General features: G+C 48.3%; 1 protein-coding gene and 1 long non-coding RNA gene across 2 annotated transcripts; both read right to left on the reverse strand.

Moving 5' to 3' along the window:
* Positions 1–1,152: 1,152 nt before the first annotated feature.
* LOC121597440 lies at positions 1,153–5,939 on the reverse strand. Its single transcript, XR_006005416.1, has 2 exons — positions 3,761–5,939; positions 1,153–2,741 (listed from the first exon to the last, which is right to left on the reverse strand). It is a non-coding gene; the product is annotated as an uncharacterized LOC121597440 (long non-coding RNA).
* A 2,605-nt stretch (positions 5,940–8,544) lies between these two features.
* LOC121596178 (dendritic arbor reduction protein 1-like) lies at positions 8,545–14,357 on the reverse strand. The gene is made up of 2 exons (XM_041920892.1): positions 13,777–14,357; positions 8,545–10,482 (listed from the first exon to the last, which is right to left on the reverse strand). Exons 1-2 carry the CDS (start codon positions 13,879–13,881, stop codon positions 8,923–8,925), a joined length of 1,665 nt encoding a protein of 554 aa, XP_041776826.1. The 5' UTR covers positions 13,882–14,357; the 3' UTR covers positions 8,545–8,922.
* Between the last annotated feature and the right edge of the window lie 3,506 nt (positions 14,358–17,863).

Below are 17,863 nucleotides of genomic sequence, written 5' to 3' on the forward strand. Positions count from 1 at the left end.
CAGCTGACAGTATATTTTAGAGCCCGAACGGTTTTGGGCACTACCGGCCGAGATATTACACCAAGTCTCACTTTTAGTATTTAACTTCCCGTTTGAAAATTCATTGCAAAATAATGATTTTGGTGCACTGTGTTATACCCGGCTCAGGAGCCTGTTGGGACGGTGTCGTTGGTTTGAAACCGGCTCCGGCTTTAAAGCCGTTTTGCCCATCACTAATTTCTGCTGTATGTTGGCGACCAACCAAAGGTAAATATCAAATTTTTGCTTGAATATTACCCCAGCTAACTACTTCCCCTGTGGTCTGTCTGGTCTCTGGACAGCTCTTGGAACCACATATCGTATTATTGCCTTCACATTTCGATGGGGATACTCTTGGTCTTGGGCCGGTCTGGTGGTACAGTTGTCAACTCGTACGACGTAACAACATGCCCGTCATGGGTTCAAGTCCCGAATAGACCGTGGCCCCATACGTAGGACTGACTATCCTGCTATGGTAACAATATAAGTCATTGAAAGCCAAGCTCACTTCACTACTGGGTACAGGCAGGTGGTTGTTGTGCCAAAGAAGAAGAAGAAGACTCTTGGTCTATGCAATGTATGTATCTATGACTATGGATAATCTAAAACAGCAAAAAATTAGATCTAAATATTGAAGATTCTACGAAAATTTGATCTATATATATGCAAACGGATTGGAACTGATGCTATTGATTTAGACTTCGCTAAGCAATACGTAAATAAGCTACCGAAGCAGCGTAAAAAGTAATAATTAAATTAAAAATTAATGTAGCAACAATTAATGACTAATAAATTGAATATTCAATGTCAGTGCCATGTTGGTTAATAACTGGTAGCTACATGTCGGTTTTGAAAAATGATTTATAGCATCACACGCCTTTTGGTACCGCCACGGGTTTACATGAGTTTTTTCTTAATTACTTTTCCGATTTTTTTGCAATATCATAACTAAAGATTATCTTTATCGATGTATTCCGATAAGTGATTCCAGGATTTTGCCGGAAAGTCAGAACATATCTGAAACAATGATAAGTCCGTCCGTCCCAAATTCCCCAAAAAAAAGTATGAATCATGGTGCTCAACACAGTATTTCTCTCAAACACCCTATCTCATCCTATAAATGATCTACCGACCTTCAAGTATTGAATTAAACTATATTTCACAACAATTCACAACACCCGTCGTATCGCTTGTACTCCATATTTTGGAACATTGCGTCCGGGGTCAAGTACACACACGCCCGTCGCTGTACCAACTCAAATTTGCCCGCAAGCTGAATACCATTTGGTAGTATGATTCGCATTCATCTCCACTCGGTATGCTCCACTATCGGTCGGTCAGTCGGTTGGGGGGCCTCCAGCAAGCGCTCTGTCTCTGCGCTCAGTGTCATCGAGCACGCTCCGGGAACGTGCTGAACGCGTGATCATCACCGCACAAGGATCTTCACCCTCGACGGGAGCAATGTAGGGCTCAACGACGACCACGACGATGGTGCTATCACTGCTCACAAGCTGCTACCACTGCTCGAGCCGCAGTACCGATTGTGCGGTCCACTTTCCCCCGTGCAACGGTAGTCGACTCATCGACGGCGTCTCGTGTACTCCGCAGTCTCGCGCTACTAGCCGGACATTGGGTGGCCATCCACCACCCACCTCTACATATCAGCTGCATCACCTTTCGCCGTTCACGAACCGACGACCTCGCGTAGGCCATCGAAGGAATGTGAACCCGGGCAGCGAGAGCTCGGGTGTTTTGTGTCGATCATTCTCCACTCTGTACGCGTTGGAAAACCGGAGCAGGAGTGGTTTTGCAAACAAGCTGGCAAGGAACCTTCCATGCCTTACCCACTGTCCCCTTGATCACCTGGTGGCTGGATGTACCTCCAAGCGGGCGCTTATCAGGGGCCCGTTTAGCGTAATGCTCCGAGCGAGCTCTATTGCGTTGCCGCTCTAGCCACGGCCTGGTCCGCTTGTCTGCCACTACCACTATCAGCTTATTATTTCGACCCGAACGAACTCGATCCTTCGCTCCGCTCCCGACCCTCTGCATGAATCCTCAAGCTTATTGGTTGATTTTCCCACGCGTTTACCTAGTGGTGAAGGCTCTGCTCCATCCTCAGCCGGAATGGCCCGCCCCCGTTTCCAGTGCACGCTTTTGGGGCCGGGGCCAATCCACTATCACACGGTGAACCGTGGGTCCCGACCGACCGATTGACGTCAGTAGCCGCCGTACGGTTCTAAGTAGCAGAGTTCCATGTAGGGGGTAAGTCGGTGCGGTACCGGCCGGCTGGTGGATGCTGCCCAGTTGTTTATGTTGTTTGGCACGTCCGTACCGAGCTCTGGTGGATCCATTCCATCGATGGAGCGCTGGTTATGACTGGTTTCGCCCGATAGCTACACTGTACGGTGGTGAAGGCGATTGCAACTTTGCTGGGGTGACTTTTACTCCGCGCTTATCAGTCTGGACGCCCCTGGCTTGCCCGCGGTGGGTATTTTTTGTTGCGGGCAATTATTTTTATCACATGCTGCAATTGTTGAAGATGGGTTTTTTGTATGTATGTGTGTGTATGTGTTGTGCATGCTGTTGTTACTGCACATTTATAACCGTTTCCGTTTGCTTGCACGGTAGAGGTCAATGCAGGCGGGAACGAGACTTAACTGCGTATTGGAAAGCTCTTCACCACCAACTGCTGATTAAGAGTTGTGTAAAATGGCAGCTTTGTACTAGAAAAACAAAACCATTAGTCATACGGCCACCGGTTCTCGATCGGTAGTTTACATCGGCAATTATGCAATGCCCGGCAGGGAGTAACACGAATCCTAGAGGGAAAGTGAGTGCGCGCCATGTTTGTTTGAGCGCGTCAAGAAATTGCGCTGCAAAAATCGCATTCAGATGTGCTGGAGGGCAGCAACATCTGGCTTGCATTTTTAGTGTTGCGATCTAGCGAATGATCTCGAAGGAGCGGAAACGTGAAAATACATGTTTACTTCTATCACGCCTCTTTAATTGTCAATTTTGGGTTTTCTTCTTCTTGGTCAGTAGCGGAATATGAGCCAGTAGCCGTTGTGTACTGACAGGATCATTTGAAATAATTTAAAGTAAATGTATTTACTATAAAAAAAAGATTTTTGCATAAATTGTGTGTATTCTCAAAGAATTTTGCATACCTTTTTTTAATTTTAATCAAAATGTGTTCCTATTCCATTTACTTATTTAACTTTTTGTATGCAATTTTAATTTCAAACATTTTATTAACCGTAGCCTGTTTTAAGAGGCAACCAACACTACATGCATATAACCATACATATTTAAGAAATGATTATGAAGTTTCAGGAACTATTTTTTGTAGAGCTGCAAAGAGCAAACATTGATAATGATAATAAATATATGTCACTGCTATATGCACTATCCAGCAAAGACAGACTCCAAATAGGGAGGGGAAAGTAAATCTCAGAGGCCTGTGTAAGCCCGGTGCGATTGCATATTTTTTCTTTATTTACCAGCTACATTACAAAATGTAGGTCAATATTAGGTATACAAGACTGTAGCTGAATAATATGCCTTCTTCATAACTGTTAGAACCGTATAAAACCTACTAGAGAAACCCCACTTACGCTTATATTTCGGCTCTATGAATGATCTGCCTATGTTCTTGGTAGTATGATATTGGAAGGTCACCATCGTTAGTCATAAACACTTAACTTTAACCCGTAAAACTAATCGATAATACATAATCTCTTACCGCTACTGGAGTATGTATTAGATGGGAAACGATCCTTGTCTGATGTTGTTGGAGCGAACGCGTATGCTATTAGACCATAGGTTCACTGCGATTAGGGTTCACTTTTGTCTGTATATATGCTAAAGCGCCACTTGCTAGTATAAGTGAACCATAGTATCAACAGAGTGTTCGTGAAAATTCCAAGATAACAAACAATTGTTATTGTTGTGTACATTATTATACAGGTTTTAGATCTCTTAGTCTCTCTTTCACCGCTAATTATAAACAAATATTCATAGAAAAGTTGAAAAAAAGTTTGACCTTTTTTATTCATTGTAAACAATATTTATATTTAGGACCTTCGCGTGTTGCTTTATTATTTACCACCCTTACCCTTCCATATCTTATCCAGGCGCCACTGGCACAGATCCAGGTATAGTCTTTAGAAGGTCACCGTTTTTCTCTTGGTTACTTGGCCAAACTCCGTCAACATGAAGACATCAGCCGGACGGTGCGTGATCGGTTATCATACCCGTGAGTGTGGTGTTTATATCGCGGAGCGCCTTCTCTCTATCTCTCTCTCTCTCTCTCTCGCTCTCTCTCTCTCTCATTCTCTCTCTTTCTCTCTCTCTCCTCGCTTGGAGATTGCATGTTCGTATAAAACACTTAGTCGTGGTCTCAAACGCTCCCCCTTCTCCCTTTGCGATAGGCGATGAGCTTGCGCGAATACTGTCATATCATCCAGTCTAAACAGTCACACGCCCTCCTACGAGAGGTGTGAAGGGAAACTGGCCCACGTTCGGTCTGGGAAGGCGGTTCAAGGAAGGTAAACAATGCAACGACGCTATTTGCTTCTAATCAGCTGATAGGCCTGATGGGGTGGACTGTTTGGTGTTGCGAGAGTGGGGAAGGAAAAAACCGGACTGAACCGTTGATAAACAAAACTGGACACGAAAGAACAACTGAAGCCAAGCGCTGCCTCGATCGACCATCTGATATGCCAATGATCCTTGATTTGGTTGTTTTGCTTTTTTTCGAAGCGCCACTATCCCGAAAGCCTATTCCTGCGAACTGGTAAACAATTATCTTTCCACCGGTTTTGGTCACAACAACCATCAACATGTGCACTAATACGCACTAACCCGTTCAAAGTCCCTGCGCGAGGGCCGTATTTTGTGGGTAGGAACGTTTCCGCCCTTTCTGCACGAACCGAGTGCGTGATCGCTCATCGCGTATCTTCGCTGTTGCCGTTTGCTTGCCACACTGTGGAAGGGAGGCTGTGAGTGTGTGCTTCCGTGAGTCCGGAGGGGGGTGGGTCTCGCGTATGATGGACGCGTATCAAAGGGCCGGTTCTTTTTTTAAACCAATATTTTGTGACCTTCCGGCCTTACTTAGTGGGATCGGCAGCTGATTGTAGTGACGTTCTTCAAGGTATTGGGGACCGTTTTTGGGAAGGCACGAAATGACACGAAAAAAACAGGAAGTAAACATGTTTTGCGCGCGGCGTTACTCGACCCGATCGAGGCCAAAACACTAAGTGCGGGAAACGTCACTTCCTTGAGCGAGTCTGAGGAATGGGGTTTTTCTCTCTCTGTAGATGAGTATTCTTTACGGGCATGTGGGACAATACGGGCATGTTTAACAATTTAATCAATACGTTTTACCACTAAACATAAATACGTTTTCATTTGATTGTACTGTTGATCTACCTATATACGAATTAAAATTAATAAAAGAGTGCTTACCAACTTCTTAAGATTATTAACAAAAACTGTAAAATAAAATTCGATGTTTCACGTGATGCTAACTTGTCATGCGGGGCAAAATGGACACATCAATAAGCAAAAAACGGCATATAGCAACAACACATTAAACGTCAAAACATTGTGGATAAAAAGGGACACTACTACATCGTTTACTCAAGCCAGGGGTCTCCATACTACGGCCCGCAGGCCGCATTCGGCCCTCAAAAGCTTATTATGCGGCCCGTGGCAACTTTGTGAAGGTTAAAAGAAATAATTAATTATTGTGACTATTTTTAAGGATAATGTAATTGTTGCTTTTTAGAGACGTAGACCAAACTTAAGTAATAGAAAGCTATAGGAGTTTTGTATATTATGCTAGTATTTTCTTATAAAGACGAAATTGAAACGTTCACATTATATAACGGCAACGGAAAAATGGCCATTCACCATTATATGTGAAGCACAGCGGCTCGCAAACTGAAAAGTTAGGAGACCTCTGATCCAAGTGATCTGCTTTTGTATTACATTTTTGAAAAAATAAATCCTTGCAGAACTAAAACACCCTTTAAATGATTCAATCGACAATGTTTTCAAGCGGATGTTTTGAAACGGATTTGAAGCGGATGTGTAGACAAATACAACACCATAACTTCATCAAGCGCCATATGCCAGAAGTAGCTCACGCATTTATATTTTGCATTATGTTTTTTTTTATTATATATTATATAATTATATTTTTATTATATATTATATAATAGATGCATAAATGATCTTACTATCTTAAATTGTATAGAAATACAGTCATTCCCCGAGATACGCGAATTCAAGTTAGTTTTGACAGTTCATACGTCATATTACTCCAATCTTATTCGCGAACTGGTAAAAATAATACAATTATACTATAAAATTATAATTCGTATTCTAGTTGATTCTTGTTTGATAACAAGTTATGAAACATACATGGCGTTAATATAACACTCTAAAGAATACATTATGAGTCTTTCAGATTGTCTGCGTCACAATGATTAAATAAAGGGATCCCTTTTTGGCCCCATCTTCCTCTACAACTTTGATTGTTTGAATTACTAGTTTTATAAATCAATATCACATCTTCTAGATTGGTTGTGCTGCGTTTTTTATCTATTAACACAACTCGTTCATCTGATCTAGTTCTAACTATCTTATCTACTATCTTGTTTTGATATTTGTTGAGGAAATCACTGTCCAAACTCTGTTTTCAAAACTTATTTTTAATGAATTCATTGGCAAAACAATTTATCTCAACAGCAAATGTTTCTCGGAATTTTGTCCGCTGATCTGTTTTGCATCTGCAAACACGACCGCAAAAAATAAACCACATTTTCCTGGAAGCAAGATCAACAACCACCCGGCTGCGTCACTGACTTTCCACCCACCGGCTAGAGTGGTAATCTTCGGCCCGGTACCGACTCGGCCGGGGATTTTCGATCGCAAAAATGTGGGCCATTCCCAGCTGGTGGTGCGTACGCATAACGCATCTGTAGCCTCATGGTAGCGGCAACGAATGCCCAGGCATGCTAGTGAAACCAGTTTCTCCAATTGTCCATTAGCGGGCAATTGGGAAAATCCCATCGCTGCTGGTTTTGTCGGTGACTCGATGTCACGGGGGTGTGCCCCTCTCCCTGCACGTCCTCCCCTCCCGCTGGACGATTGGGCCGAAGAAATGCGCACCGAGACGTTGAAGCTAAGCCGGGCCGTGGGTAGGGTAGTTTCCTTTCATAAATACTAAACATTTTACATTAAACTGTGTGTATTAGTACACACCGACAGCGCATGTAACCTTTGGCCAACAATTTATCAACCGTCCAACGGTGGGGAATTTTCCACTGTTGGCCGTGCCTGCGCAACAACGTGCACGTGAACGTGTGCGCGCCCGTAGCTTCTCTCCCGGTGGCGGTATTTATGTTTGCGCATGCCCTTGCGCTGCGTGTAGCTGCGTGTGTTTCATCTATCGACGCGCGAGGGTGTGGTGTTTTCTGAGTGACATTGAGTCTTTGAAAAAAAAAAACATGGGCAAAGTTTGCAAGCAACTCAAAACGTGGACAAAGTGGACAAAAGTGGACAAACGACACAGCGCATCGATTTGGAATCAATACGTTTCTTTCAAATCTTTCCAAGGGCAAAAATAAAACGCACCAACACACAGGTAAAGGTTCATTTTAGAGCAATTCAGAAGAATGTATATTACTGACTTTTTGTTTCTTTTGTATGTAGATGTTTGCAATTGCATTTGATTTGTTTCATTTTTCTTTTGCATATCCAACATTAACCATCTTGTTTTGGCATTATTCAGTATGTGAGAGTGTGTGTGTATAGATACAAGATAATAGTAATATGGTACTACTAATTATTTAACACATTTTCAGCTTTCTCCTTTTTTTTCTTCTTCAATTGATCGTCATTCTCTTTCTCACTCTTCGTCTCTCGCATTGCATCGCACTTGTCTGTCACTCTCTCTCTCTCTGTTTGTTACTAACAATGCATTTCCTGTCTTACTGTGGCATTTCTGTTCGGTGTTTACACTGCTAGAAACGATTATTAAGGGCTAAAATAAATTAACGAAACACATTATTATGGAACAAAACGAAGAAAATAAGTCCTACTGGCGCTCTTCAGCTCCCGGCTACACTAATGCGCTACGCTTTCGCGATTTTTCCTCGTAGTTCCAAACATGGGAGATACAACATGCATCACGTGCGTGCTAACAGGTAGGTGCTAATCATCACAAAACACATGGAACAGAAAAAATTAAACAAAATAATAGAACAAAAAAAAAAACAAAAACAAAACACTAAACGTATCTTACAACAGACAGTAGAACCAAGCGGTGAGTCTTCTTTTCTGTTTCTCCTAGTACTGTTCTCCCTTAGCCCTGCTTGCTAGCTCCCTTCCCTTACTGCTAGAGTATATCTAGATATAGTAGTGATTGTGTGACAAGGATAAGAGAGAGTTACAACGCTAAGCCGGGTAATGCTAAGAAGGGTTGAAGGGATTAGGCTTAGCCTTGCCTTGCGTTTTTTGTTGTTGCTTGTTTGTAGTTCGTAGAGTTTGTAGTCCGGTAGTTTAGTAAGACAAAACGATCACAGATAGTGGGGCGTAAAGGGCGCTTCCCGGGGGACGCCCACACGCGCAAGAATTGTTTAAACCTAACTGGAGAAGGAGGAAAATTCATAAAACGGATCCCGTCCCACTGACGGCGCCAACGCACGTTGCCCTCTCTCTCACTCTCTCTCTCTCTCTCTCTCTCTCTCTCTCTCTCTCTCTCTCTCTCTCACTCTTTGACCCTTCCCCTCTCCTCCTCAGATAGCTGGAATGGTTGGCAGCCCCACCGTGAGACTGTCCATATGACACAAGTAAGCTGAGCCGAGGTGCATTCCTCAATGTCCGTCACCGCACTCTTTAGTACACCGAGGCTTGCTGTACGGTGGTGGCAAACGGGTGAGCCGCTGGTTGAAATACGGCCGCCAGCTGTGGATGATGATGGTGGTACAGGGCGGCACCTCCCGTTCGCGCACCCTCCGCCGGAAGGATGGCAGTCGTGGTGGTGGTCGGTGCATTTGCAGCCGCCCGACGTCCACCGGACTGGCCAGCGGATGACGTCACCTTGCCGCTCGTGTCCTTGTTGTGCCGTTTGACGTGCTTGGACAGATGGTCGCTACGCATGAACCGTCGCTCGCACACGTGACAGACGAACTTCTTCTCGCCCGTGTGCGTGCGCTTGTGGCGCGACAGCTCGTCCGAGCGGCTGAACCGGCGGCCACAGTCGGGCCACTTGCAGTTGAACGGTCGCTCGCCGGTGTGGATGCGCTGGTGCGCCTTCAGGTGGCTCGACTTGAAGTAGTTCTTGCCACAGTTCGGATGATCGCACTCGTAGATGCGGCGACGTTCCGGTTTAACCGCGGTCGGGCCAGCTGCACGCTGCTGCTGCTGCTGCTGCTGCTCCGCGGCTTTGCCGTCCTCCTTTCCGACCGCCGGTGTGGATTTGGACGGGATGGGGACGGTAGCCGTAGAGACAGCGAGCAGGTTGTGCGACATTTGCTGCGGCACGATGATGTACCCGTTCTGGGTGGCCAGGATGAATTGGGCGGGTGCGGGCGCGGTACTGGCGGTAAGCTTGGGCGCTATCACAGGAAGGGTGGTGGTGGGGTGGATGGGGGTTGAGGGCTGCACCGCCTTCGGCAGGATCGGTTGGCTGAATGCGGCGCTGGTGGATTCCTTCTTCTTGCGCTTGCCGGCGCTGTTGGAACTGCTGGGCGGGAATACTGGAGCCGGCGACTTGCTGCTGCTGCTGCTGGTGGTGGACAGATCTTGCACCATTTGGCTTTCACTGGCACTGGTGTCCGCGGGTGGGAAGGACGAAGAGGAGGAGGAGGAGATGCTGGATGCCGGCGGCGGAGATACTGTGGTCGGTGGCGGAGGCGACATTCGCGGCCCCATCTTGAACTTGTAGCTGCGGAATATGTTGAGCGCTCCGGCACAGGCCGACTCCTCTCCGGATGCGGGCGTCTTCGTGCACGAACCGTCCTTGTTGATGCGCATGATGACGCTTTCGCGCGGGGGCGCGCCACCCTGGAAGTAGCAGCGCTCCTCGTCCGAGCCGGACTTGGTAGTTTCGTCCTCCGAGCCGGAAAACTCCGACGGCGGTGGCGTCGGGGCACCGGAACCGTTGAGCAGCTGTTGCTGCTGCTGCTGCTGCTGTCGCTGTTCCTGCTTGTGGTGCAGCTGGTGCAGCTGCTTCTGCAGGGCGGCGTGCGATTCCAGCTGGTCCGGGTTGCGCACGTACTGCCGTTTGCGGGGCGGCAGATCGGACTCATCCTCCGACGCGTCCGAATGGTTCGGTGTGACGAAGCTGCCGCTGGACGACGGTGACGACGAACCTCCGGCCGCTGTTGGGGCCGCCTTTTCTGCCGTGCTTTCTGCCAGCTTCCGCTTCAGGGCCTGACGAATGGCGTTGGTTGTCTATTGGAGAGAGAGAGAGAGAACATAAACGAGATTGATTAGAAAATGGCCCAGTTTTGGAAATACTTTTCGAGTCATTTGCAACTATTACGGGACACTAAGTAGTATTTGCAAGATTACTGGAGAGCTTCTCTTATCGTGGGGTGGAGCCTACGGGTGTGTGGTGTGAACCAGTTTTGCCTTCAGCTCCAGTGATAAGAAACAGGGCCGCCTGCTTCCTCCCTCTGCTTATCAGACCGATCAGCGCACGAGACATTGAGTTGACCGTTGAGAAAGGGAAGGGGAATCCGAGAGGGGCTCGTGCGGCGGCGTGAATGTCAAATATTTTCTCACCAAAGCCCCGTGCGTCACATACCAGGCCTCTCCGCTTGCTCCCGACCGTCCTTTGCTGGAGGAGCTGCCATAAAACACGCAATCTTGCCATTGGCACACGCACACACACACACGCTAATTGCTTTACAGTGCCCCAATGCGCTCCCAATCATCGTGCACCGTTCGGTATTATTCATCGTCAATTCGCTACAGGGGTGTGGAGCACCTGGTGCTGCAGTGGTGGCGGGTGCTGTATCACCATCATCATCAGCGAACGTAGCGTGAGCGCGCCAAAAGCGAAAAAATCCGGTTCACCGGACCCAACAACAGCCGCTCCGCTTCGGAAGGGTGCGAACGAGGGCACACCTTACACCGTCTGCGTCTCTGTGTGTGTCTGTGTTATTCTCTCTCTTTTTGTCTCGCCGCCAACCACAGACGTCATCGAGTGTAAAAGGCGCGCGCGTTACACCAGCGTTTGTGCGCGCCAGCAAACCCGCATCTCTCGGTAGCGCAAACAAGCGAGAAAGAGAGTGAGTGAGAGCGAGAGAGAGAGAGAGACGGCGAGAGAGATCGTACGCGCACCGTAGCACGCAGCCCGCGGGTCCAAAGTTCGCTTGGCGGGCGAGTGTTCACGTGAACACCAGCTGATTGTGGCCGGGTCGCTGCGTGATCCGAGCGTGATCGCCGTGTGCGAGCGCGACAGCACGCTGTTTGTGTTCAAAATTGGCTGGGCGCGGGAGCGGGACGGCCTCGTAACGTGCACGGGGCCATTGGGGCTTGGCGCTTTTGCAGGCTTGGTGCGCGCGGTTTGGGCGCGTCACGCTCGCGATGCGGGAGGCTTGGAATTTGCTGACGTACGCGCGCGCGTACACACACCAACACACATGCAGGGAGCCAATCTTTTCTCCCATCCCTGCGTACAGAGGAGGGTGGCGGCATTTACAAAACGGTATTTCTCTTTGAAAAAATACAACACTTTGCTCAACATTATATAAATTGAGGTAATTGTGTTGAAATTAAAAAAGGGGGCAAAATAGAAAAAAAATATTTTAAAAGCACATCCGGAGTTTCGCAAAGAGCAGCAGCGGTGCGGTTTTAATGAATTATACACCTTTTTTTTCATTTGCCACCATGCCATACCACCGATCAAAGTACACTGCGCACACACCCCTCTCTTCGGTTGGGGCTGCTGAGAACAAGGGAATAAACTGTGTGTGTGTGTGTATTTGCACTGAGCATGTGTTCTATTTTTAGCAGCACAATCACACGCCCCAAACCCTAGTGCATCTCGAATGCACTTGACACCGACGAGCGGCACTGCAAAAAAGCGCCCACACCCTCGCGAACACCTCGATTAACACACGCCCCACATGTGTCATAACATCTGCTTTGCTTGTCATGGGTAGTGGAGGGGGCATGGGGGGCGGGGGTGCTGGTCGCTAATTCTACTGCTGCTGTCACTATCCCAGGAAGCACATCAATTTATCTTTCGGTCGAAAAAAACAAAAAAATGGCACCACCCCTTGGAGGGTGTAACAAGATTTGTTTTCGGCCGAAATTTCACAAGAATTAAATGATCACGATGGTGGCGCGTGATAGGCAACACACACACACACGCCAGGGGACCCATCTGACATCAGGCGGGCCACCAAACAAGCGAGGAAAGGGAGCGAAAAAGGGAAGCCGAAGAAAGGGGGTTTGCCGTGCTTTAAAAATAGTAAAGAAGCAGATTTCACCAGAATTGTCGGAGCGTTTAGCCCAGCGCCTTCTCGACCGAATATGTGGGGCAAAGTCGAACGGGACCTTGGACCACCGACAAACCGACGTGACACTTCGAACAAAATGAGCTTCAAAAGTTGTCTCCTTATTTCAAATGAAAATACGTTAAACACTAGCGCCATCTCTATAATGATTCGCTTACTACACTGACACAGAGAGGAAACTGCTAAATCCCCTTTTTGTTTTTCTTCGCAATTCCAATGCGTATTGTTTTATGTACTTCTCACATCTTTTGCATTGATTTGGAAACTTATAAAATGATTTTCTGGGTGTTTTGTCCAATAATTCTCACAAAATGTTGCCTCACACTTCCTTCGCCATTTGTATTTAGAAAAGTTGTTTACATCGAAGCAGCAGTGAACAGAGCTTACTTTGACAGAAGTGTTCGCCTCACTGGTAAATGACAGTACTTTCGTGTGGGACACTTTTGTAACGCCAGTGTCATGTCGGTTTGTCGGTGCTTGGACTGCTGCCCATCTGCCTGCCCCCCCCCCCATCGGTGCTCGAGAACGCGTGTTCCAACGCGCTCTTTGCGGACCCCACCGATGTATCCCAATCCCATCCCAACGCAGCAAACGGTGGAGCAAAAAAGTGTCTGACACGTGCACATCTTTTTTTTTTCGGGGGACCCGCCTGAGCTGAGTGCCAGTCTTTATCAGGCGTCCAGATTCCCTCCCCATTTTTTGCAGAGCGGACAGCATACTGCCGCCAATGAATCACGTTTCTAGGCAGTGGAAGTAATGGAATGACGAGTTGTGAAATTCCAAACTTCTTAAATTGTTCCCACAAAATCCGTTGGCTCACAACACATACATACACACACTTCTTTCTCATGCAAAGGGGTAACAGACACACACACATTTCACCACTTTACCTAACAACCCCAACCCAAAGCCACGGTCACTTTGTTCTTTCGCTGGGGGTGACAACGAACCCCAGACAGGTTTTCACTCCACGCGTCTGGCTGATCTTTCTGGAAGGGCGCGCGCTTTGGACCATCATCTGTTCGCATTTTTAGCAAGAAGTTGAGGGAAACGTGGGAGGGGGGGGGGGGGGAGGTCACTAATTCGAAAACTTTTCCATCACACAATGAACTGGTTTTGTTTTGCACTGCGCAAACACAAAGGAACTGCCCTCCACTGACACCTTCTGTTGTCCTCGACTACTATGATGGAAACGTGTCCATTCATGAAAAATCCTTACCTTCAGAAGATCATCCTGCTGCTGTTGCTGGTCCTGTTGCTGGCTGGTATCCTGCAATGGTGGCGTTGCCGGTGGCGATAGTAACACTGCCGCAGTGTTTTCCATTGCACTGTTTTTGGATTTGGCTCTTTTTTTTCAAATTCAAACACTTGCACACTTTTCCGGGCCTATTCGATATTGGCCCTAAAGATGACTGTCAAGACTTCACTTTCCGTTTTCCAAACGGGCTAGTTCACTTCACCGCACTTTGCATGTGATAAAGCTTACACGACTGCTGCCTGCTTTTCACACTGTTTGTGATTTTTCTCCACCTTCCCAAAACACAAACAACCCTTTGTTGTCTGGCCGGTTGGTTGATTTGATTTTTCACGTCTTTTGCTTTCCGTTTCCCTCACACTCACTGACACTGTCTGGGGGGTATTTGCCCAGACGTTGCTTTTCACGTGGCTTTTCTTTTCACCAACTTTCAAACTTCCGCTCTGCACAAATGGCACCAAGTTGCAGTTACAAATGCTCAATCACTCACTCACTCCGCCTTCAATGTGCACACATAAAACGATTATTTTATTCCGCACTTCTTGTTAAAGGTTCAGGTGAAACCTTCCTGCAAACTCCTTCTAAGTCTCGCGACACTGTTGGGTGTGTGTTTGGAGTTCACTTGGCAGTATGTGATTGCTGCTGCTTCTCGGTTTACAAAGAGGCACACAGTAGAATGAGACCCGTTCGCACAGAGACACGTCCGTTCGCTTCGGCGGCACAACACTTTGTAAGCGGTTTGTTTGTGGCTCGCTGTACTCTTGAATGGCGCGTTGCTGCTGCTGCTGCTCGTCGTGTCGATTGACGGCGAACGATGCTGTTGCGATTCCCGGAGTCTACGGGGACTCACCGTCGTACCTCGAACGCCCTTTCCCCCGTTTTTCCCCTCTCCTCCTCACACAACGAAACGGGCGTGTAGGCCGTGTTGTCGTCATCGACCGATAAATGCTCCATGTGGGATGTATGTTTGTGTGTCTGTGACTGTGTGTGAGTAGGGGAGGTTAGAAAAGAGGGCTCGGTTGGTGATGACGAAAACTGTGGAGTGGGGTACGGGGTGAGCTACACGGAACGAACGTGCTGCAGGCGAACGTGTGTGCGCACGCGCACGCTTTGCCTTCTCCCCCATGGAGAAGCGACGAACTTTTGCTATCAGGGCGAGCGCGCGTACGTGTGAGTGTGTGTGAGTGTGTGTGTTTGGGTGAATCTGTGTGTGCGGGAATGCGATTCGTGTAGGCTGTGCGTTGTTTTGTTCGACGTAGGGGTGTGGTGCGTGAAGAAATGGGGGAGGCAAGAATGAAGGGTGGGTTGCAAGGAGGCTGTGAGCTCATCTGCCCACAGGGATGAGTCGAGTTGCAAATCAAGTAGGCGCGCGCGTGTGCATTTTCTACTGATCGCTTTAGAGGGGGAGGCAACGGGTTCAAATGTAACCAAACCCTTCACGCGACGAACGCGCAAGGTTGTAGCAAGTACACAACGAACTGAAAAAGGGTATGCGCAACCCCCTCTGCACGGGAATTCCGAGAAAAGGTTCCGGCGCACACAGAAACACGGTGGGAGGTTCTGCAAGATTATTTTTAGGCCTCACAGTCGCCCGGTTTCGGGGTGGGGGAAGACTAAAGCCCACCGGCTTAAACCAGGGACAGCCCTGTGTGTGTGTGTTTACGCGCGCCAGATGTCGTCATCCCCGTTTAGGGGGAGTCTCGCTCACTGGCCCAAGGCAAGGGAATTTCTAAGATTGAAGACTGGACTTTGCTCTGGTGAAGATAAAAAATAAAAGGCTTTTTTTCTTCGTATGACGTGTTTGTCGTAGAAATATACGGACTACGCACCGTCGTCACATGATACGGAGCAGGCTAGATTGCGCTAACGCGTCTAAATACATTAATCTACTTTCGCGACTTTTTCACCCCTAATTCCTTTTGAAGTTCACAAAAGAAAGGTTTTTTTGTGTGTTTGCGCAGTCCAATAAACCCGTTGTGGACGTCAGTTTTTGCCGGCATAGATACTGATAATAAAATAGAAAACAACGTCCATCCATGCAGCCATATTCAATGTGACGTCAAACATTTTACAACCTCAATCGTCACCGCGACCACGCGTTTCCATTTTTCGGGGAGGTCGGGGTGGATGTACCTTCGGGAGAAGCAAGAAAGGCAGAACGAAATCAGAACAAAAAACACCTCACCGCGGATGGGTTCGTTTCGAAATCCATCCTTCCGAAACGGGCGCCAGGTTGAGGCGCTGAGAGCAACAATTCCAAACATTCCAAAGGGTGTCTTTCTGGTGTGGTGTGTGCCTATGTGTGTGCTTCCATGCGGCGATTGTACAGACATGCTGTGCATGAAAGTAAGCTAATCCAAGCAACCAACGGACGGCGCGTTCTGCTTTTTTGCTTTTTTTGTTTCGTTTCTTCTTTGATCCTCCCCAGACGGCCACAGAAAGAGAACGATAGAGAGAGTGCGCGCACCCTCATCCAAACGCGTGAACCTTCGCAACGTGGTGGTGGTTGCGCGCGCGGCTCAAGCTTGTTCTGGCTCCGTTTCCGTACCGGCAGTAGTGTACGTGTGTGTGCGCGCGCGCGCGTCTGGTGCGCCCACTTGTGCGTCTGTGTGTGTGTGCTGTGGTGGGAAGCGAATTCGAGGAAACACACCCCACGGTTTACTGTGTGACGGTCGTTCATTCGCTTCGTCATCCCCCGGTCGACACCTTTCGAGACGGCATTCCACTGAAGTTCCTTCCAAGCTTACCCTTCCCGTACCCTCGTTAATGCAGCTTGCAAAAGTACAGAGCAAGAGAGAGAGAGAGAGCGAGAGAGAGAGAGAGAGAGAGAGAGAGAGAGAGAGAGAGAGAGAGAGAGAATGTAAGAGAGAGTGTAGAGCGAGCGGGTTGGAGATACGTGCAGTGTGCGGCACACTGATCACGCATCGAACGACCGGCATCACTCGCTGTTCACGTGAACAGTGGCTGCCATTCGTAAACACAACTACCCCACACACTCACAGACACACACACTGACACAGTGTAGCAGCCCCTGCCGGGCGAGTAGTTTCTCTGAGCAAAGCGCGCGGCAACGTCGAATGACAGCAGCCATCCAACCAATGGGAACAAGGGGGCTCGGTTCGGTCGGTCGACGCGTCGTTCTCCAACGTTCGGTTGAGTTGGTTTGCTCGGGACGGGCTTGGAGAGCAGCGCGGTGCGGCCAAACGCTAGCAAATCGGAACCACCTTGCTGCTCCCATCATCCCCCCTCCCCCCCGTATATTCTCCAGTGCCCGCTCTCCCCTACAACGCGCGCGCATCAGCAAGTGTTCACGTGAACAGCGGATGACCAAAGCGGGGCACGTTCGGGCAGCGTTGCGTCGTCGTCGTCGCCCGGCATCGCGCCAAGGCAGTTCAAGGTGAACCGCGCGGTGGAACTGTGCGAACACGGGCGGGTGCGTGACGTCACCGGCGGCTTCTATCGTCGATTGCGTTGCTATTCGGTTCGTCGCACTTGCGCGAGAGCGCTCTCCTTCTCTCTCGCTCTCTCGCACTCATGCTCACACTTTTGTTTGTCTGTTTTTTGAGGCTGGCATCGCTTTCTCACCTCATATAACGGTGTGCAGCAGCAGGCTGTGGGTAAGGGTGTGTGCAAAAGGGCACCAAACGTTAGGAGGAGGGAGGGCGGAAGGGGGAGGGGAGATCGAGTGGCTAGCTGTCATGAATGGGACGCCAGGCTATAGTTAGGTTACGTCCGGTTTCGCCTGCAGCTTATTGGAATGGATGAGTGTATAGGAATGTGAGCGGTCTGTGTGTGTGTGTGTGTTATTTTTTTTTCTTCTATCGCTATTTTTTGCCCCTCGCTCCCTTTCACACCCAAACAGCGTGCACTTTTTTCTATCATTTTTTTCATCCTCTTCTTCCGTTGGTTACCCCCCCCCCGGGGAGGTGTGTTTGACGGTTTGTGTGTGTGTTCGGTTCGATTTGCCGCCGCTTGTTGTGTTGTTCCGCAAAAACCGTCGTCGTATCTCGTTCAAACAGGTTCACTCGCGGTATGACCGTCCGGTGTGCGT

Source organism: Anopheles merus, chromosome 3R, assembly GCF_017562075.2.
Source record: "Anopheles merus strain MAF chromosome 3R, AmerM5.1, whole genome shotgun sequence".
Classification (NCBI taxonomy): domain Eukaryota; kingdom Metazoa; phylum Arthropoda; class Insecta; order Diptera; family Culicidae; genus Anopheles; species Anopheles merus.